Source organism: Bacillus rossius, chromosome 16 (assembly GCF_032445375.1).
Source record: "Bacillus rossius redtenbacheri isolate Brsri chromosome 16, Brsri_v3, whole genome shotgun sequence".
Taxonomy (NCBI): Eukaryota; Metazoa; Arthropoda; class Insecta; order Phasmatodea; family Bacillidae; genus Bacillus; species Bacillus rossius.
Window position 1 is genome coordinate 20,748,226 of NC_086343.1, and position 15,973 is coordinate 20,764,198.

Consider the following 15,973-nt stretch of genomic DNA (forward strand, 5'->3'; position numbering starts at 1 on the left):
AGAAAGTAGATAGACCTTGTGTTAAGTACTTAGTACTTATCATAAATATAAATCCTGACACTTATATTTTAGTTTTCTGAATGTATGGGTAATTTTTGAAAATTTTTATGGGTGGATTAGCTCATTACTGAGTAAGTTAATTATTTTGTAGAGAGAATTCTTTGGAGTGAACTTTGTCTTATTTTTTACTTTACACATGTTTTATTTTATCCATAAATATAATTACTGATGGGTGTACAAGGAAACTGGCAGTGTATCTATGCCAGCAAGTTCAAGCGGTTGGCTTACCTGTGTCTGGGAAGTTGTACTTTTGTACTCTCATTTTCCTACCGGAGACAACATTCGTGATGATGTGTTCTTGCGGAGTGTTCTGGTATATCCGGTCTGTCCATTCCCCAATCGTCACCACGTCTCTCCCTTCTTGAAAAATGGCCCCATCCCTAGTCTGTTTGGATTGCAACGAAATAGCAATCAATCATAAACATAAACATGTGTACTAATAAGTGAACATTCACTAGGAACTATATTTATATTTGATTGAAACACTGTTTGTTATAAAAGTGTATCTTTTTTTTAAGAAAATTAATAGGTATGCTAGTAGTTTTTAGTCAATAAATTGGAGTAAATCTCAATTTCTGATCCGAAATCCAAAAAGCTCCAAAAACAGAACTTTTTCTTGACTTCTCTGTTGTAAAGTAATTTTACCAGTCTTATGAAGACTCAAAAAAAAAAAAAATCTAAAAACTTAACTACTTAATTCATCCAAATTTAATAAAAAAGACAACTTTGAATCCACGACATAATACAAACTACCACCAATTTAAGATGACTATAAATATAATAATAATAGTACAAATATAAAATAACTTACACAAAATAGATCTGATCCTCTAATTAAAAATATAAAATAAATACAGAAATCAACCACCTATAGCTGAAATTTAAAATAAAATAAAAAGTCACTCTTCCTAAACATAAGAATTAAAGATGAAAACAAGTGCAAAGTGTGAATAATTGCACACAAGTACGTCTTTCTCTTTCTAGATGTCCTTAATCAAGCACGTATGCAGCTAGTCTTTTGGTTACACTTTAAGTTTTTAAATCATTTTTCTTGCTTAAAAAAAAAAAAAAAAAAAAAAACAGAAATGAAGGAAAACATTTCTTTGGGTTGTTTTCTGAATACGGTCTTACAATAAATAAATACCATTTTTATGTTTATCTTATTTGCTGCATTTTTTAACAATACTTACAATTAAACTTAATTGTTAAACTTTTGTTTGAATACACAATTTGGACGTACGCCGCAACTCCACGAGAATGAAAACCGCCCACCTTGTCGATGAACATGCAGCCGTGCAGGCCGGTGATCTGGCAACGCCGCACGTCAGGCACCTTGAAGTACGTGTGCAGCAGCAGGTTGAAGCTGAACGTCAGGTCCTTGCTGGGGTTGTACACGCCGATGTTGAAGTGCAGCTCCTTCTCGCGCAGAATCAGTCTGTAGGTCAACCGGAACCTGTGCCCCGAACAGCCGGGATCACACTCCCGAACAGCCGGGATCACACTTCCGAACAGCCGGGATCACACCTCTGAACAGTCGGGATCACACTCCCGAACAGTCGGGATCACACTCCCGAACAGCTGGGATCATACCTCCGAACTTCAGGGATCATACCTCTGAATAGCCGGGATCACACTCCCGAACAGTCGGGATTACACCTCTGAACAGTCGGGATCACACTCCCGAACAGCTGGGATCACACCTCCGAACATTCGGGATCACACCTCCAAACAGCAGTGATCACACCTCCAAACAGCCCGGATCGTTTACTCACAAGTGTAGTCTACTTCACTTGCAGTTCTGAAAACCTTTGTGATGTCACTTCCGGGGCCACATAGCTACTGTATAGTATATGCGTCAGTTGGACTCAGACACGGTCGAAGTACCCAAAGAAAGCTGTTCCAGGACATTATTCTGTTACCAGTTGCCTGGTGAATTCTCTCACCAGGTTGGCAATCAGAATTTAAATACGTTTTAGGAGCTGTTTTTAATTACTATTTAATAATTTTAGTAATGTTAATTTTTATTTATGTTAATTTTATAATAGTCTCGTTAAAGTTGCCTATTCTTATTCTTTTTTTTTGCAATTTTTAAATAATTTTCTGTTATTTTTCTGGTTGTAATTTGAGCTTTCCGGAGACACGCTTGCTAATAATTATTCCCGCTACGGTTGTTTTCGGAACGAGCCGAGTGCGCCCGAAGTCGTACAAGGAACAAACGAGCAGCGACAGAGAGTGCTGATGTGTGAACTATCTGGGGAAGCCCAAAAGGTCCATCAAGTTCTGTCCCTGCCCGATTACACCCGACCAACCTCGGGTTTATTTATATATATTTATATATATTTACATTTCTCTGTTTATTTTAATGTAGCTATACTAACCTAAATAACCGTCCATAGTGTTTTAAAGTGTTTTAATGTAGCTAACCTAACCGACCACTTTTAATATTTGAATTCATTTTTCCTGCGCAAAAATGAAACAAATCCCGAGGTTGGCCGAAGGTGAATATTCGGGCGTGTTCGGGCAGGGACAGAACTTGATGGACATCATAGGCTTCCCAACTATATGCGGCCCAAGGACTTGTAGTGTCGCCGGCTACTAGTGCGGAGGTCAGAGCTGTCTGCGGCGGTCGACGGCGAGGAACTGACACCAGGAGTCTCGAGGGACGCCTCTGGAAGCCTGCGTCGTGGAGTCAGGTCAGGCGGACGACACGCACATAGAGGTAAGTCGCTGGACACGGAACATACGCACATTCGGAAGGATGGATGTTAGTGTGACGGAGCATGCTGTTGCTTCGAATGGGTCGGCTACAAGATCCAACATGTGTAGATTGGTTCCCGAATTTTGCTACTGGCGTTCATATTGCTAGCGAAACAATTATGAATAATTTGTCTTGCAAACTGAAAAAAGGTTTGAGCGATTACATTAAATTATGTTTTCCGCCTTTACAAACTGAGACCAAGTGGAAACAGTCAAATGGCCAGGCAGTGTGATTCGGGGTTCTATGTAAATACTGTGCGCACAAACGGCAAATTCCAAGTTCACGAATTAATGTAACTATTAATTATGAATTATGCGTAATTCAAGTCTAGGAAGGCGCGTGAAAAAAAAAATTGGGCAAGCGTGCTAATAATTGAGTTGAACTTTCATGATAAACAGAAAAGGCCTTGAACTTTGATGTAGGAGCTCTACATTAATTTTAGATGTGTTAGAGATTTTTTTATAACTATTTAGCCTGGTAATGAAATGAGATTTTATTTTTACATCTCGTATTTGTGTTAAAGTGAGATTTACCTTAACATCATTGTGCAATTTTGAGGCATGTATTTTACTAACAATATTATTTTTAATGGTGGTTATGAAGCATACGGACTTTATAAAAAGGTTTAACATGTGCATGAAATGGCATTTTAAAGTATCTCGCAACAGCCATGGTCGGTTTCACGATTGTAATTGAATTTAATAAATTGCAGAAAGTTAGCTTAAAGTATAAAGGGTTTGATTTCTCTTTACTATCGCTACCCATTAGGTGATTTTCTATAAGATTTTGATAACGTGTTGGATAAATATCTGTAGTCTCACATTGCATGTTCAAGACGGCGGGGACTCAGGCTTCGAGGAAGCGAGTGTAGACAGACAGATTGTTTCGGGCAGGTGTGTGATTTGATCCCCTGGGTAGCGTGCGTGTGGGGATTTTTTTTTTTTTTTTTTAGCCTTGACCGTGGAAGCATGTCAAGGTCGTGACAATTCTTATTAAATCAGGAATGCACGAAGACATTTCCACCTTCACATTGCATCCATACCCTAGGTCTGGCAGTTGGGAGACTCTTGTCTTGTCTGCTTGAAACATGCCATATTTGTTTGAAAGGAATGTCAAGTATCGAAATCGACGAAGAATGCCTCGTGGTTAGCATACATACACTTGGCCTCAGGGGCGCAACAACAGGGGGGGGGGGGGAGCAAGGGTATTTTGCCCCCCCCCCCTGAAACCTTGAAGTGGGGGCAAACGGGGGCAGAGAAAGTGCTGTGTAATCAATTTTTAGATAATAAAACTGCTTAAATAGCACCATTTTCCACCTTGAAATACAAATTTTCCCGGGGGAGGACCCCCGGACCCCCCGCTTCAATAGGGGGATCGATGATTCTTTATAAATAGGTAGCCTATATTGCCCCCCCCCCCCTTTTTGGAAATTTAGTTGTTGCGCCCCTGCTTGACCTATACGTCTGACAACTGTACAAGACCTGGCCTCGCGGTTCGGACACACTTGGTGAAGTATCTTCAGCTCATCCAAGCACTATAAATAATAAAAAAAAATCCGTCAATTTGATCGGAGAGTCAATGAACAGCTAATGTAATATTTTAACGTATTCGCACTGACTATCAATCTGTCTTGTTGCCATTGTTTTTAAACAGTATGAACAAGCATGGCACCGGGATGAGAATAGTTCGTGCACAGACAAAAAAAAATTTCTGTACTTTTACTTGCCCAGAAATAGTTTGTAATACTACAATAAAGATATTGTAATGTTGTACAACACATAGCTGTAGTTATGTATTTCATCCGAAAAAATGACGTATAATTTTTATACTTTAATGTATGTTCCATTGAAGCATTTTTTTAAACCACGGAAAAGATAATCGGTTATACAATAACTGGACTTTATAACACCGGAAAGCTACTCAGGGAACATATCACATTGTAGGTACTGGGACAACACAAAGCATAAATGCCTGGGGTGCGAATTCCGAACTCAGTATCACTGCAAAAATATTTTTTTTTTTGGTGATACGTAAATGTATAAATTTACAAATACGTGTAAATTTCGAGTGAATATTTTTGGCCCATAAAAAAAATTGGTTGCCTGTGAAGTCGGTTTACGGACGATAGTTTAACGTGACAACGTCATAACAAAACATTGATGAAATGATTGCATACTTTTTATGAATAAAATCGAATCATTTTTATCGAATCATCACTATTTTGCATGGATACAAAGGAGGAGTGAAATGAAATCTACAATTTAATTGATAAATTTACTTTTCATTCGCGCTCATTAATTCAAATATGTTTATTACTTTTAACGAAGAGATTATTTCAACTATAAACTTTTATGCGTGTTTGCTATTTAACTTCTTCCAATCTGCGTTATTCTGTTGAGGATAGGACGATGATTAGGAAAAGTAGGAAACGAATGTGGAGTGTTTCTAGTTTTAATGTGCCTCGAAAAACGTCGAATCGATGGTTGTTCCAATCGAGTGGAAGAGAGAAAGATGCGGCGCAAGCGTTCAATGAGCGTAACGGGACACTTCTTCGTGCGTGCAGCCGGCGTTCATCGATTTATTAGACGTTGTCACGTCAAAAACAAATGAGAGAGTGTTCGGGCCCGGTGCTGGGGGGGGCTATGGGACGGCCACTCACGCGTAGTTCCACATGGAGCGCGTGAACTCGCTGTCCATGATGGAGAAGATGGCCTCCACGTCGCCGCTGGGCAGTCGCTCGGGCGCCTTCTCCAGGTTCCAGCGGATGATGCGCGCGAAGCCGTGCGCCGGCCCGAAGCTCCACGGCCCGAACTGGGCTGTCGTACAGGACCGGTGCGAGGTCAATTGGCGCCCCGGGCGAAAAACCTTAATGCCCCCCCCCCCCCCACCCTTCCCCCGCCGGACACCACAAAAAAAAATTTTTTTCCTTGCCTCAAAATACATCACGTAAGCCTAAGATTCTTTCAACAATCAAATGTAAGCAGGCTTGTGTTTTTTTTTTTTTTACTTTTTTACTTATTACAAATCATAAACAGGTCACCGTGGACTTTAAATAATTACTTATATCAATATAAACATTCCAAACTGTTACAAAAATCCATTTTCATCTAGTTTCAGTAATCGTTAAACATATTGTTACGATCGCGCTTGGCTGCAGTGCATGGCATCGCCGCAATCGTTCGCCCTGTCTGCGCCCCCTTCCACCCGCATCCTCTCCCTGGTATCTCGTGTCATACTATCTCGCTAAATCCTGACCGTCGCAGCGCGCACCTGCCTCAGATCGGGTTACTTAAAAGAGGCCGCACTGCGGAATAAAATGACTCAGACGCCTTTATCGGCGTTCTTAGAGCAGCCATCGCGTCCTTCGAGGACTCACGACGCGTTTCTGGGCATTTCGACGGCGAAGGTCGCGAGATATCTCGGAGACATGCCCGATTGTTCTGGATGGGAACCTAAGGGCTATTTAAGGAGGTTGGGCCGACCTTCGAGTCAGTCAGTCAGTCGGTGACTGAGTGAGTTCTCCCGCGGCGGAGTTTCCGGGCGATAGTGCCGCAGGTGCGGCAGAGTGGCGAAGTCCTTGGACGAAGGTTCCAGGGCAGGGAGTGAGTAAGTTCAGTGGAGTCGGGAGTTTTCCCGCGGCGGAGTTTCCGGGCGATAGAGTCGCGGGCGCGGCGGAGCCGAGTGAAGTTCCGAGTGAGGCGTCGTGTGGGATCTCGGCGAAGGGTGTGACGGCGGCGGCGGAGTGCGGCGACGGAGTCCCGCGGCGGAGACCCACGAGGGGTGCTGCGACGAGAGTTGCGCCGGAAGTGCGGCCCAGCGAGGTGTGTGAAACGAGTGACTGGGGAATTGACATTTCTTTACGTGTAATTAATTATCTGCCAATTTAGAAGATTATTTGTAAGTGACAAGTAGTAGTAATAAATAAAACTGTGTGAAATAAAATCTATTAATTGGGCTATCCTTTACGAACCCCCGCAGGTAAATCGTAACATTTTGGTGTCAGAAGTGGGATAGCCCTAATTAATAGATTTAGGATTCAGTTACAGTATTAGATTAAAAGTTAAGGATAGAATTTAGTTTACGAGAATATAGTTAGTGTTTAGAACTTCAGTGAATTTGAAATTTTCTACAGTTAGTTTGAGTATACTGTAGTCAGTGTTAGTTTTGAATGTAATAGAGTTATTGTTAGTTAAATTAGAAGGTTCGGCTAGGTCATTTAAAATTAATAACAGTATTAGAAAAAAAAATATTTAGGCTTGTAGACAAGAAAGATGGCTGCCGATGAGCTTAAGAATGTCCTGGCATTCTTGGCCGAACTGAAGAGTGGCCAGGAAGAAATGAAGAATGAAATGAAGAGTAACAGGGAAGAAATGAAGAATGAAATGAAGAGTAACAGGGAAGAAATGAAGAATGGCCAGGAGAAAATGGAGAATAGGCTGGACGAGATGAAGAGTAGCCAGGAGAAAATGGAGAATAGGCTGGACGAGATGAAGAAGGGTCAGGAAGAAATGTTGGCCAGTATGAAGAAGGGTCAGGAAGAAATGTTAGCCAGTATAAATAAGGGTCAGGAAGAAATGTTAGCTAGTATGAAGAACTTTAAGGAAGAAATGGTATCTAGTACAAAGAACTTTAAGGAAGAAATGGTAACCAGTATAAAGAAATTTACGGAAGAAATGAAGAGTGGAAGGAAGGAGAATAAGAACCACCATGAAGAAAAGAAGAGCGGGTCAAATAATAGCCTAGAGGAAATGAAGAAGGGTCAGGAAGAACTGAAGCATGGCCAAGAAGAAATGAGGAATGAAATGAAGACCGAAGTGAAGTTAAGCATAGAAGGGAAGAACAGCCAAGAGAAAAACAGCGAAGAGAAGAACGGCGAACAGAAGACCGGTCAGGAGAAGCACGGCGAAGAGAAGAACAGAGAAATGAAGACCAGCCAAGAAGAGAACAGTGAAGAGAATAACAGTGAAGAGAAGAACCACAAAGAGAAGACTAGCGAAGAGAAGACTAGCGAAGAGAAGACCAGCGAAGAGGAGACCTGCCAAGAGAACAGTGAAGAGAACAGCGAAGAGAACAGCGAAGAACACTGCGAAGAGGACATTAGCCAAGGAGAGGAGAACAGCCAGGACATGAAGATGAAAGAAGAGCTGAAGAAAAGCATAGAAGTAGTGAAGATGAGTTACAAAGTAAAGAATATTGAACAAGAAGAAATGAAGATAAACCAAAGAGAGAGGGAAAAATTCACAAAAGAGCTGAAGAAAAGCCGAGAAGAGATGTACATGAGTCAAGAAGAGATAGAGAAGTGCAAAGAAGAAACGAAGGAAGACCAAGAAGAAACACAGGAAGACCAAGAAGAGGTGAAGAAGAACCAAGAACAGGGGAATAAAGACCGAGAAGAGAAAATGAGAACACAAAGAGTGAAGAAGATGGTGCAAGGAGTAACTGAAAGCAGTCCAGACGATATTCATAAGAACAAAGAGGGAATGAGGAACCAAGAAGAGACGAAGAAGAGCTGGGAAGAAATGCTTTGTGAACAAGTAGCTACGAGAGAACAAACAGAGAGAAAAAGGGAAGAAACAAGCGAACCATTGGGAGGCAACGAGCAATGCTCTCAAGAGAATCGGGTCCGTCCAAGGCAATGGTCGGTCCGTCTCGGGCAGCTGGCTGAACGACATGGGGAATCTGCGACCCAGAAGTGTCGCCGGGTGACAAGAGAAGCTACATCTAATGAGAGAGAGGGTTATCTGGTGAGACTGTACAGCCCGCGATGGAGGAAAGGCAGGAGGCCTAAACTTCGAGTAGCATGGGGACCTCCAGAAGGAGATGCATTACCTGTTCGGGACGAACAGGTTTAAGGAGGGGGCAATGTTACAATCGCGCTTGGCTGCAGTGCATGGCATCGCCGCACTCGTTCGGCCTGTCTGCGCCCCCTTCCACCCGCATCCTCTCCCTGGTATCTCGTGTCATACTATCTCGCTAAATCCTGACCGTCGCAGCGCGCACCTGCCTCAGATCGGGTTACTTAAAAGAGGCCGCACTGCGGAATAAAATGACTCAGACGCCTTTATCGGCGTTCTTAGAGCAGCCATCGCGTCCTTCGAGGACTCACGACGCGTTTCTGGGCATTTCGACGGCGAAGGTCGCGAGATATCTCGGAGACATGCCCGATTGTTCTGGATGGGAACCCAAGGGCTATTTAAGGAGGTTGGGCCGACCTTCGAGTCAGTCAGTCGGTGACTGAGTGAGTTCTCCCGCGGCGGAGTTTCCGGGCGATAGTGCCGCAGGTGCGGCAGAGTGGCGAAGTCCTTGGACGAAGGTTCCAGGGCAGGGAGTGAGTAAGTTCAGTGGAGTCGGGAGTTTTCCCGCGGCGGAGTTTCCGGGCGATAGAGTCGCGGGCGCGGCGGAGCCGAGTGAAGTTCCGAGTGAGGCGTCGTGTGGGATCTCGGCGAAGGGTGTGACGGCGGCGGCGGAGTGCGGCGACGGAGTCCCGCGGCGGAGACCCACGAGGGGTGCTGCGACGAGAGTTGCGCCGGAAGTGCGGCCCAGCGAGGTGTGTGAAACGAGTGACTGGGGAATTGACATTTCTTTACGTGTAATTAATTATCTGCCAATTTAGAAGATTATTTGTAAGTGACAAGTAGTAGTAATAAATAAAACTGTGTGAAATAAAATCTATTAATTGGGCTATCCTTTACGAACCCCCGCAGGTAAATCGTAACAATATCATATAAGCTGTTATGTGTCGTGCTGCGCCGCCCCCAGCTACTTGGCGCCCTGGGCGGTTGCCTGGTTCGCCTGTGTGGACGCGCCGGCCCTGGCTGTCTGATACACGCGCGCACTCCGGTCGCAACCTCGAGGGAAGCCTTCTTTCCGCAGACGAGACGGCCAGACTCCCGATCGTGCATCTTCGGGGGTATTTTTTTTTTTTTTTTGGTTCATTGTAAATAAATATGGCGCTGCTGATAAAAGGATGCCGATGGTCAATCAGGTTAGGTTAGCTACATTATGAATACTTTAAAACATCGTGGACGGTTGATTTGGTTAGGATAGCTACATTAAAGATAACGAAAAAAAAAAAGCATGAACTTCGGGGAACTTCGGGTTCTGGCTCTCTCGTCTGTGAAAAGAAGGCTGCCCACACTCGTGCTCCCACCCTCAAGACACACAATTACCCCGGGTTTCCACTGTGTTTCCCGGCTTCTTAATAAAAGTTTGCAAGATAACATAAATCTGAAACATTAAAAATAGAAGTTCCCACCACACGTAAAACGTAAAAACTGACCTGCACATAGGCCTACACCAGGTTCCCATACTCACGCCACACAATTTCCCCCGGGTTTCCCCTGTGTTTCCTGGCTTCTTAATAAACGTTTGCAAGATAAACATAAATATTGTCACATTAAAAATATACGTTCCCACCACACGTAAAGCTGACATTCACACACACAGTTTTCTCTGTTATCTATGATATGCCAGTCTGCCACACAAAACCACTATATCTGATCAAACGTGAAACAATTCATTTATGATTTTGCCCAGCTGATTGAAAAATCGACATTTGATTGTGGTTCGAATCGTTAAAACAACGCACAGTTGATTCATTACTCCTGTTATTACTTTTAATTAATAACAGATTTGTGATTAAATAAAATATCAGATTATGCCATTAAAAACATACTTGTATTAAGAAAATTACTAATCCAGTTTGGTAATAAACATTTTGTCATTTACCCTGTAATTTACACGTTTTGAAGAAACATTTTAATTCACTGAACATTCCTAGTTTTCAGATTTTTCCTGCCTGGAGGTCAGGGGAAAAGGTATCAAAAATGGACAAGAAAGAAGAATACATACGCACACGGCAAACAAGTCAAAATCTGCTGATGTAAAATGTTTAATGCCTACACAGCGCAGAGAATTCCACGAAAGAAATTTAGTAAGAAAAATTTTACAGCACACAAGAAAACAGTGGGCTGTTCTCGAGCGTTTTATGTATTCACATTTGTTGTCCATTATTGAGATTTTTCTATGACATACAGTGTAAACCATAAAAGACGCATGTCCACAAAGTAGTTTTAAATTCGTCATACATCAGCAGAATTTTATAAGCCGTTTGAAACTACTTGATGCAGGCACAAGGCTTTAAATGCTGTGGAATACCACACAAGAGTTACAAAATTACTAATGTACCTGATGTAAATACTTAGTGGAAAATATTAGCGCTCCCAATATATAAACATTTTTTAAAAATTTTCTTGGTGTTAATTCACATACATCTTATAAAAGACAGACTTATGATACATTGGAAAATACAGAATAACACATAAAATAGATTTTAAAAATCACAAAGTAAACAAATTGCAGTCAAGGGGAGTAAAGAGCCATTACATAATCAGGATTTACTACATGAGACTGCCAGATGTTGTAATTACAAGGTTTCGAAATGCTTGACAACAGTAAAGATACTTACGGAACACAAAGGGGATGCCTCCTCTTATAGGTTTCTTGCCGTCAAACACTGCTTGCTTGCTGAAAGAAAAGAGAGGAAAAAAACTTTCAGCTACACAATAAACACACTGGCGAATAAGCAATTATGGTTTATGAAAAGGGCTTAACAATTTTTTAAAATTAAACATAAATTTCAGACTGTATCCTCCAGATACAAATCCTATGTGTCAGCACATTTTCATTCCGTAAATATGTATAAAAAATAATAAAAAATAAATAAAAAAAACCGCAGTAGCCACAGGCATTGCATTTAAACCCAAAAACTTTCAGTTATTTATTCTATTTGGTTCTACGTATCCATACTGCAAAAAAAAAAAAAAGTTAAAAATCCAACTTTGCCAGCTAATTATGTGCATTGTAATTTTTTTTAATTGAAGTTTGGCCACTCGAAAAAAAGTCTACAAGTTTAACTGTGTTAAAAATAAATATAAAATAATGACATGGATCCCTTAAATGCCAGATACCATGTGCGTCACTGCATTGTCCTGTCTTTTGTACAAAGTTGTTGTTTGTTCGTAATTACGGTCTTTGTTGAAAATGTCTCGTCGTCAGCCCACTGTGTTTTTGTGTGTTATGATACAGTTCTAATTACTTCCACGGGATTCTCTGTGCTTCTGTACATTTTGCATCGGTTGTTTTTGGCTAGTTTTCTGTGTTATTTGAATATACAATATACACATTTCTTTGTCCGTTATTCGGGTTTTTTCTATGACGTACGGTGCAAACCAGCAACGGTGTGGGTCCAAAATATTGATTTTAATCTATCCTCCCCATCGCAAGACTCATTCAAAGAAGGCATAAATTACATAACTTCCACATAAAATGGAGAAAATATTGAAATTAATTTTTGTAAATCGAACTGGGGATAAGGATTTGCAAACGGTTCACATCTCGCGAACGTGATACGGAAGATCTCCTGGCACAAGACGCCTCAATACTGATACAAGGTGCCGTTTCGCGGATTTCACATGAATCAAGAGTGTTCGGAAATTGCGAGGGCGCAAATTAAAATGGTTGGCAGGGAATGCCACAACAAGCTCATTTCTGTTGAGGGACATATGTCCGGAAACATAACCCTCCAAAGTTACAGGCCGTACATTAGAATTTCGCGCTGGCTTGCTGAAAGGGAACTACCGCATTGTCTTAAGAGGAAGCACGATCGTAACTCAAGTGACGGGAAGCAAAGGCGAGCTGGACTCAAGACTTTAAGGGCGTCGCTGGTCGTGGTGTATGTGTGTTAGTGCCGGTGCTTCTAGCGCGGTATCGCCTCTAAGCGCAAGGCTGTGAACTGGCGCGCAGTCTTCTCGTCGTGCACAGGACAACTATGATATCTGAGCGGTGACCGTAACACTATACGGCGGAGAAATGAAGATATAGGTGTGAACGCAAAGCCCTTCAGGTGCTTTCAAGAATCTGTACAGGTTGTTTTACGTCTAAAAAATTACTCCGAAAACACGCTATTTAGCCATTTTAACTATTCTAAAAATAAAGTTTGAAAACTTAATCCGAAATCAAAAGCACTTTTCGGCCCTCAGCGAATTCTTAAATGCTTTTCGTCAGCAGGTGCCACTCGGATATATCTTGAGCGGTTTTGAAATCGAGTTGTTTTTTTCCTGAAGCTGTGCGCACCGTGTGTGTGCCTATGAGCAGGCGCGGGCCTTAATAGTGGATGGTTGGTTGTGGTACATTCTGCACGTTTGACTCAAGGCGATGAGCCTTTGCTGTTAGTGAGTACAGTGACACGACTGCAGAGAGCAGTGCTGATTTCCCAAGGGCGCTTTCACAACAGACGTGCACCGAACAGGAAGACCTTCCACAAGGCGTAACCAGCGACTGCTCGGAACTGGGAGCTCCACACACCAAGAAGGAAGCTAGCTGCACACCCGACTGACGGTCGCCAGCGAGTAACACTCAGTGGTGCCAACTGCTACAGAGTATTACCCCTAGGACCAACTTCAAATCCCCCTAGTGTCCATTAAAAAAACCCTTAAGTTCTCATTGTACACCCTGTTTGAGAGGTAATTTCAAATATAAAATTAAAATACACTCCAGTAGTATAAAATAGCTGTTGCATTTATGTGAGCGTACTTTTACACATTTACACAGATTAATTTATGAACTAATAACATTCATCACAATAACAATGAAATAAAATATTTTTATTTCTTAACTTTTCTATTCTTAACGTTTTTTGTTTTAACTTTTCTTTGCAAACATTATTTTTTTGCTTTTGGTAAGTTTCTTTTGTTAACTTTTCTAAACTTTTATTTTAAATTTTAACTAGAAATAATTGAAATTAAAAAACAAATTTCTTCAATGTCTCGTTTTTTTGTCCTCTAGACATAATGTTAACTTAATACTTTAAATACCATCGGGATATGTATTTTATATACAAACGACTTACTTTACAAGCCAATAAAACTCGCGAGCAGACAACAAACTAACGGACACAGCCTCAACGTGACAACTGAAGACGTGAAAGCGTTGAACGGTAAAAGTAAGCAAGTTGATCAGCAAGTTGTTGGTCGTAATTTGGAATTCGAAATAAAATTCGAACTGAAATACGCAAGTAGAAAACAAACCAACGGACTGAACTTCAACGTTACAAAGTGAAAACATCGAACAGTAAAAGGCGGTAAAAATGAAAACGGAATTCGTTGCTATTGACCAGCAAGTTGTTGTTGGTCGTAGTGCGAAATTCAGCCACCAGCGCCACTTGTGTTGCTGTTTTTTTTTTTCATTTGTTTTTGACGTGAAAACGTCTAATAAATCGATGAACGCCGTCTGCACGCACGAAAAAGTGTCCCATTTCGCACATTGTTCCGTTACTCTATGTCCCATTACGCACATTTTTCCGTTACGCTGTATCCCGTTACGCTCATTGTACGCTTGCGCCGCATCTATCTCTTCCACTCGACTGTTTATAAAGTGAAGTGAAAAGTTAATGTGGTTTTCATTGCTTATTACAACAACAATTTCGGCAATAAAGGTTAATTATTCTTGCATTTCAAAAATCTGATTACTGGTATAATTTCAAGTATTTATTCTTTTATTATTAAAATAAAAATGATTCAATTTTATTCATAAAGTATGCAATCATTTAATCAATGTTTTGTTATGACGTTGTCACGTTAAACTATCGTCCGTAAACCGACTTTACAGACAACCAATTTTTTTCCAAGATATACACTTTAATTTCACGCCCTAAAAAAAATTTCTTAAAAAATGTATCCGCTGAAAAATCCCCCTAAATAAATGTACCCCCTAAAAAAAAAACCGTTACATCTTGGTTCCCCTTTACTTTGGGGGGAAACCCCCCAAGTTGGCATCACTGGTACGACTGCTCCCCGCGGAGCGTCTGAGCGTCGCGGCGCTGCGATAGCGCGTGCTCTCGACCAATGGAATAGCGCCCTGATGCGCGCGAAATTCAAATTCACGGTCAACTGCTCGCGCCTGTAGATTCGCAGGGTTGCGCTCTCGCACGTGTTCCTCGACGAAAATTGCTTGTTTTTGGTAATACCCGCCACCCTTTAAATTTATGACCAGCGATTTTCAAACATACCGTAGATTGGCGCAACAAAATAATTGGAGAAAGAAAATGTTGCCAAATAATAACTACTATGCAGTAAAAATTAAAATTTTAATAATAAATCTACTAACTATTTAAGCAGGTGGTTTCCGAATCAGTAATGTAACTATAATTGTTATTTATAAATGGTTTTATCACTTTAAAAATGGTTATTTAATAGTTTTCGAGAATCTTAAAGGCCAGTTCATACTTCAATATTAGCATGTCTGGAGAGCACAAAATCGTGTATTATACAATTTTGAATCAAACGCGTGAACATAACATGTGTCATAAAAGTCTATTTAAAGTATGTCGTATACAAATAAAGTAAATTAGCTTAGCTCAAAATCTTGAAAAACCCTGGTTTATGTTTTTTTTTTTGGAAAATCAAATATTTTTATTAATGAATGAATGACATCCAAAAAATAGCGAGTTCTATCACCAAGATAGCTAGCACAAATAAGGGTTGTTTTAAAAACTGTATACCACTCTATTACATGCTATATGTTCACACTATGAGTGAAATATAAAATCCATTTAAATGATTACCTAGAGTTTTATTACAAAATCATTTAAAATCACGGGCCAATACGCGAATTTAAAGAAGTACAATAATTTAGGATATCGCCCCCATAATATGATTGTTTTACATTTTGTATCAACAAAACGCACTTCTCCCAGCAGTTGGACGTATAGAATGGGACCCGAAACCAGTCTCAAGGTCGACAGCAGGACGCGGTCTCTCGCCACGTGAACACCAGGAACTACCAATTACGCGGGCAATGCGACCTCCCAGATGTTTATAGAAAACCGCTTCCGCCGTCGCGGTCAGCAGTCGCAGTAACGCCATTATTTCAAACTGCACGGCCAGTAATATCCAAGGAAACATTCACACGCGCGCGCCTTGGGCGTGCAAAGTGCGAGATTGGGTACATTGCAGTTTCTTTTTTTGAAAATGGAACAGAAATATTCATGTAAAATTACAGATTTTGTAAATTTTGGGCATTTTTACGATGCACGCGCACCGTGCAACGAAATTTTCGCAGGATGAAAAAAAAAAAAAAAAGGCTACATACAAATAA

At 41.1% G+C, this 15,973-nt stretch overlaps 1 protein-coding gene across 1 annotated transcript in view; it reads right to left on the minus strand.

The window, feature by feature from the left end:
• Positions 1-15,973, minus strand: part of LOC134540036 (uncharacterized) — a 96,103-nt gene that overhangs the window by 3,934 nt on the left and 76,196 nt on the right. The window contains exons 3-6 of the mRNA XM_063382476.1: positions 11,286-11,344; positions 5,478-5,634; positions 1,333-1,513; positions 289-445 (exon numbers count right to left, since the gene is read on the minus strand). Of these exons, the coding sequence (XP_063238546.1) occupies positions 289-445; positions 1,333-1,513; positions 5,478-5,634; positions 11,286-11,344 (554 nt within the window). The remainder of the gene's footprint in view (positions 1-288; positions 446-1,332; positions 1,514-5,477; positions 5,635-11,285; positions 11,345-15,973) is intronic.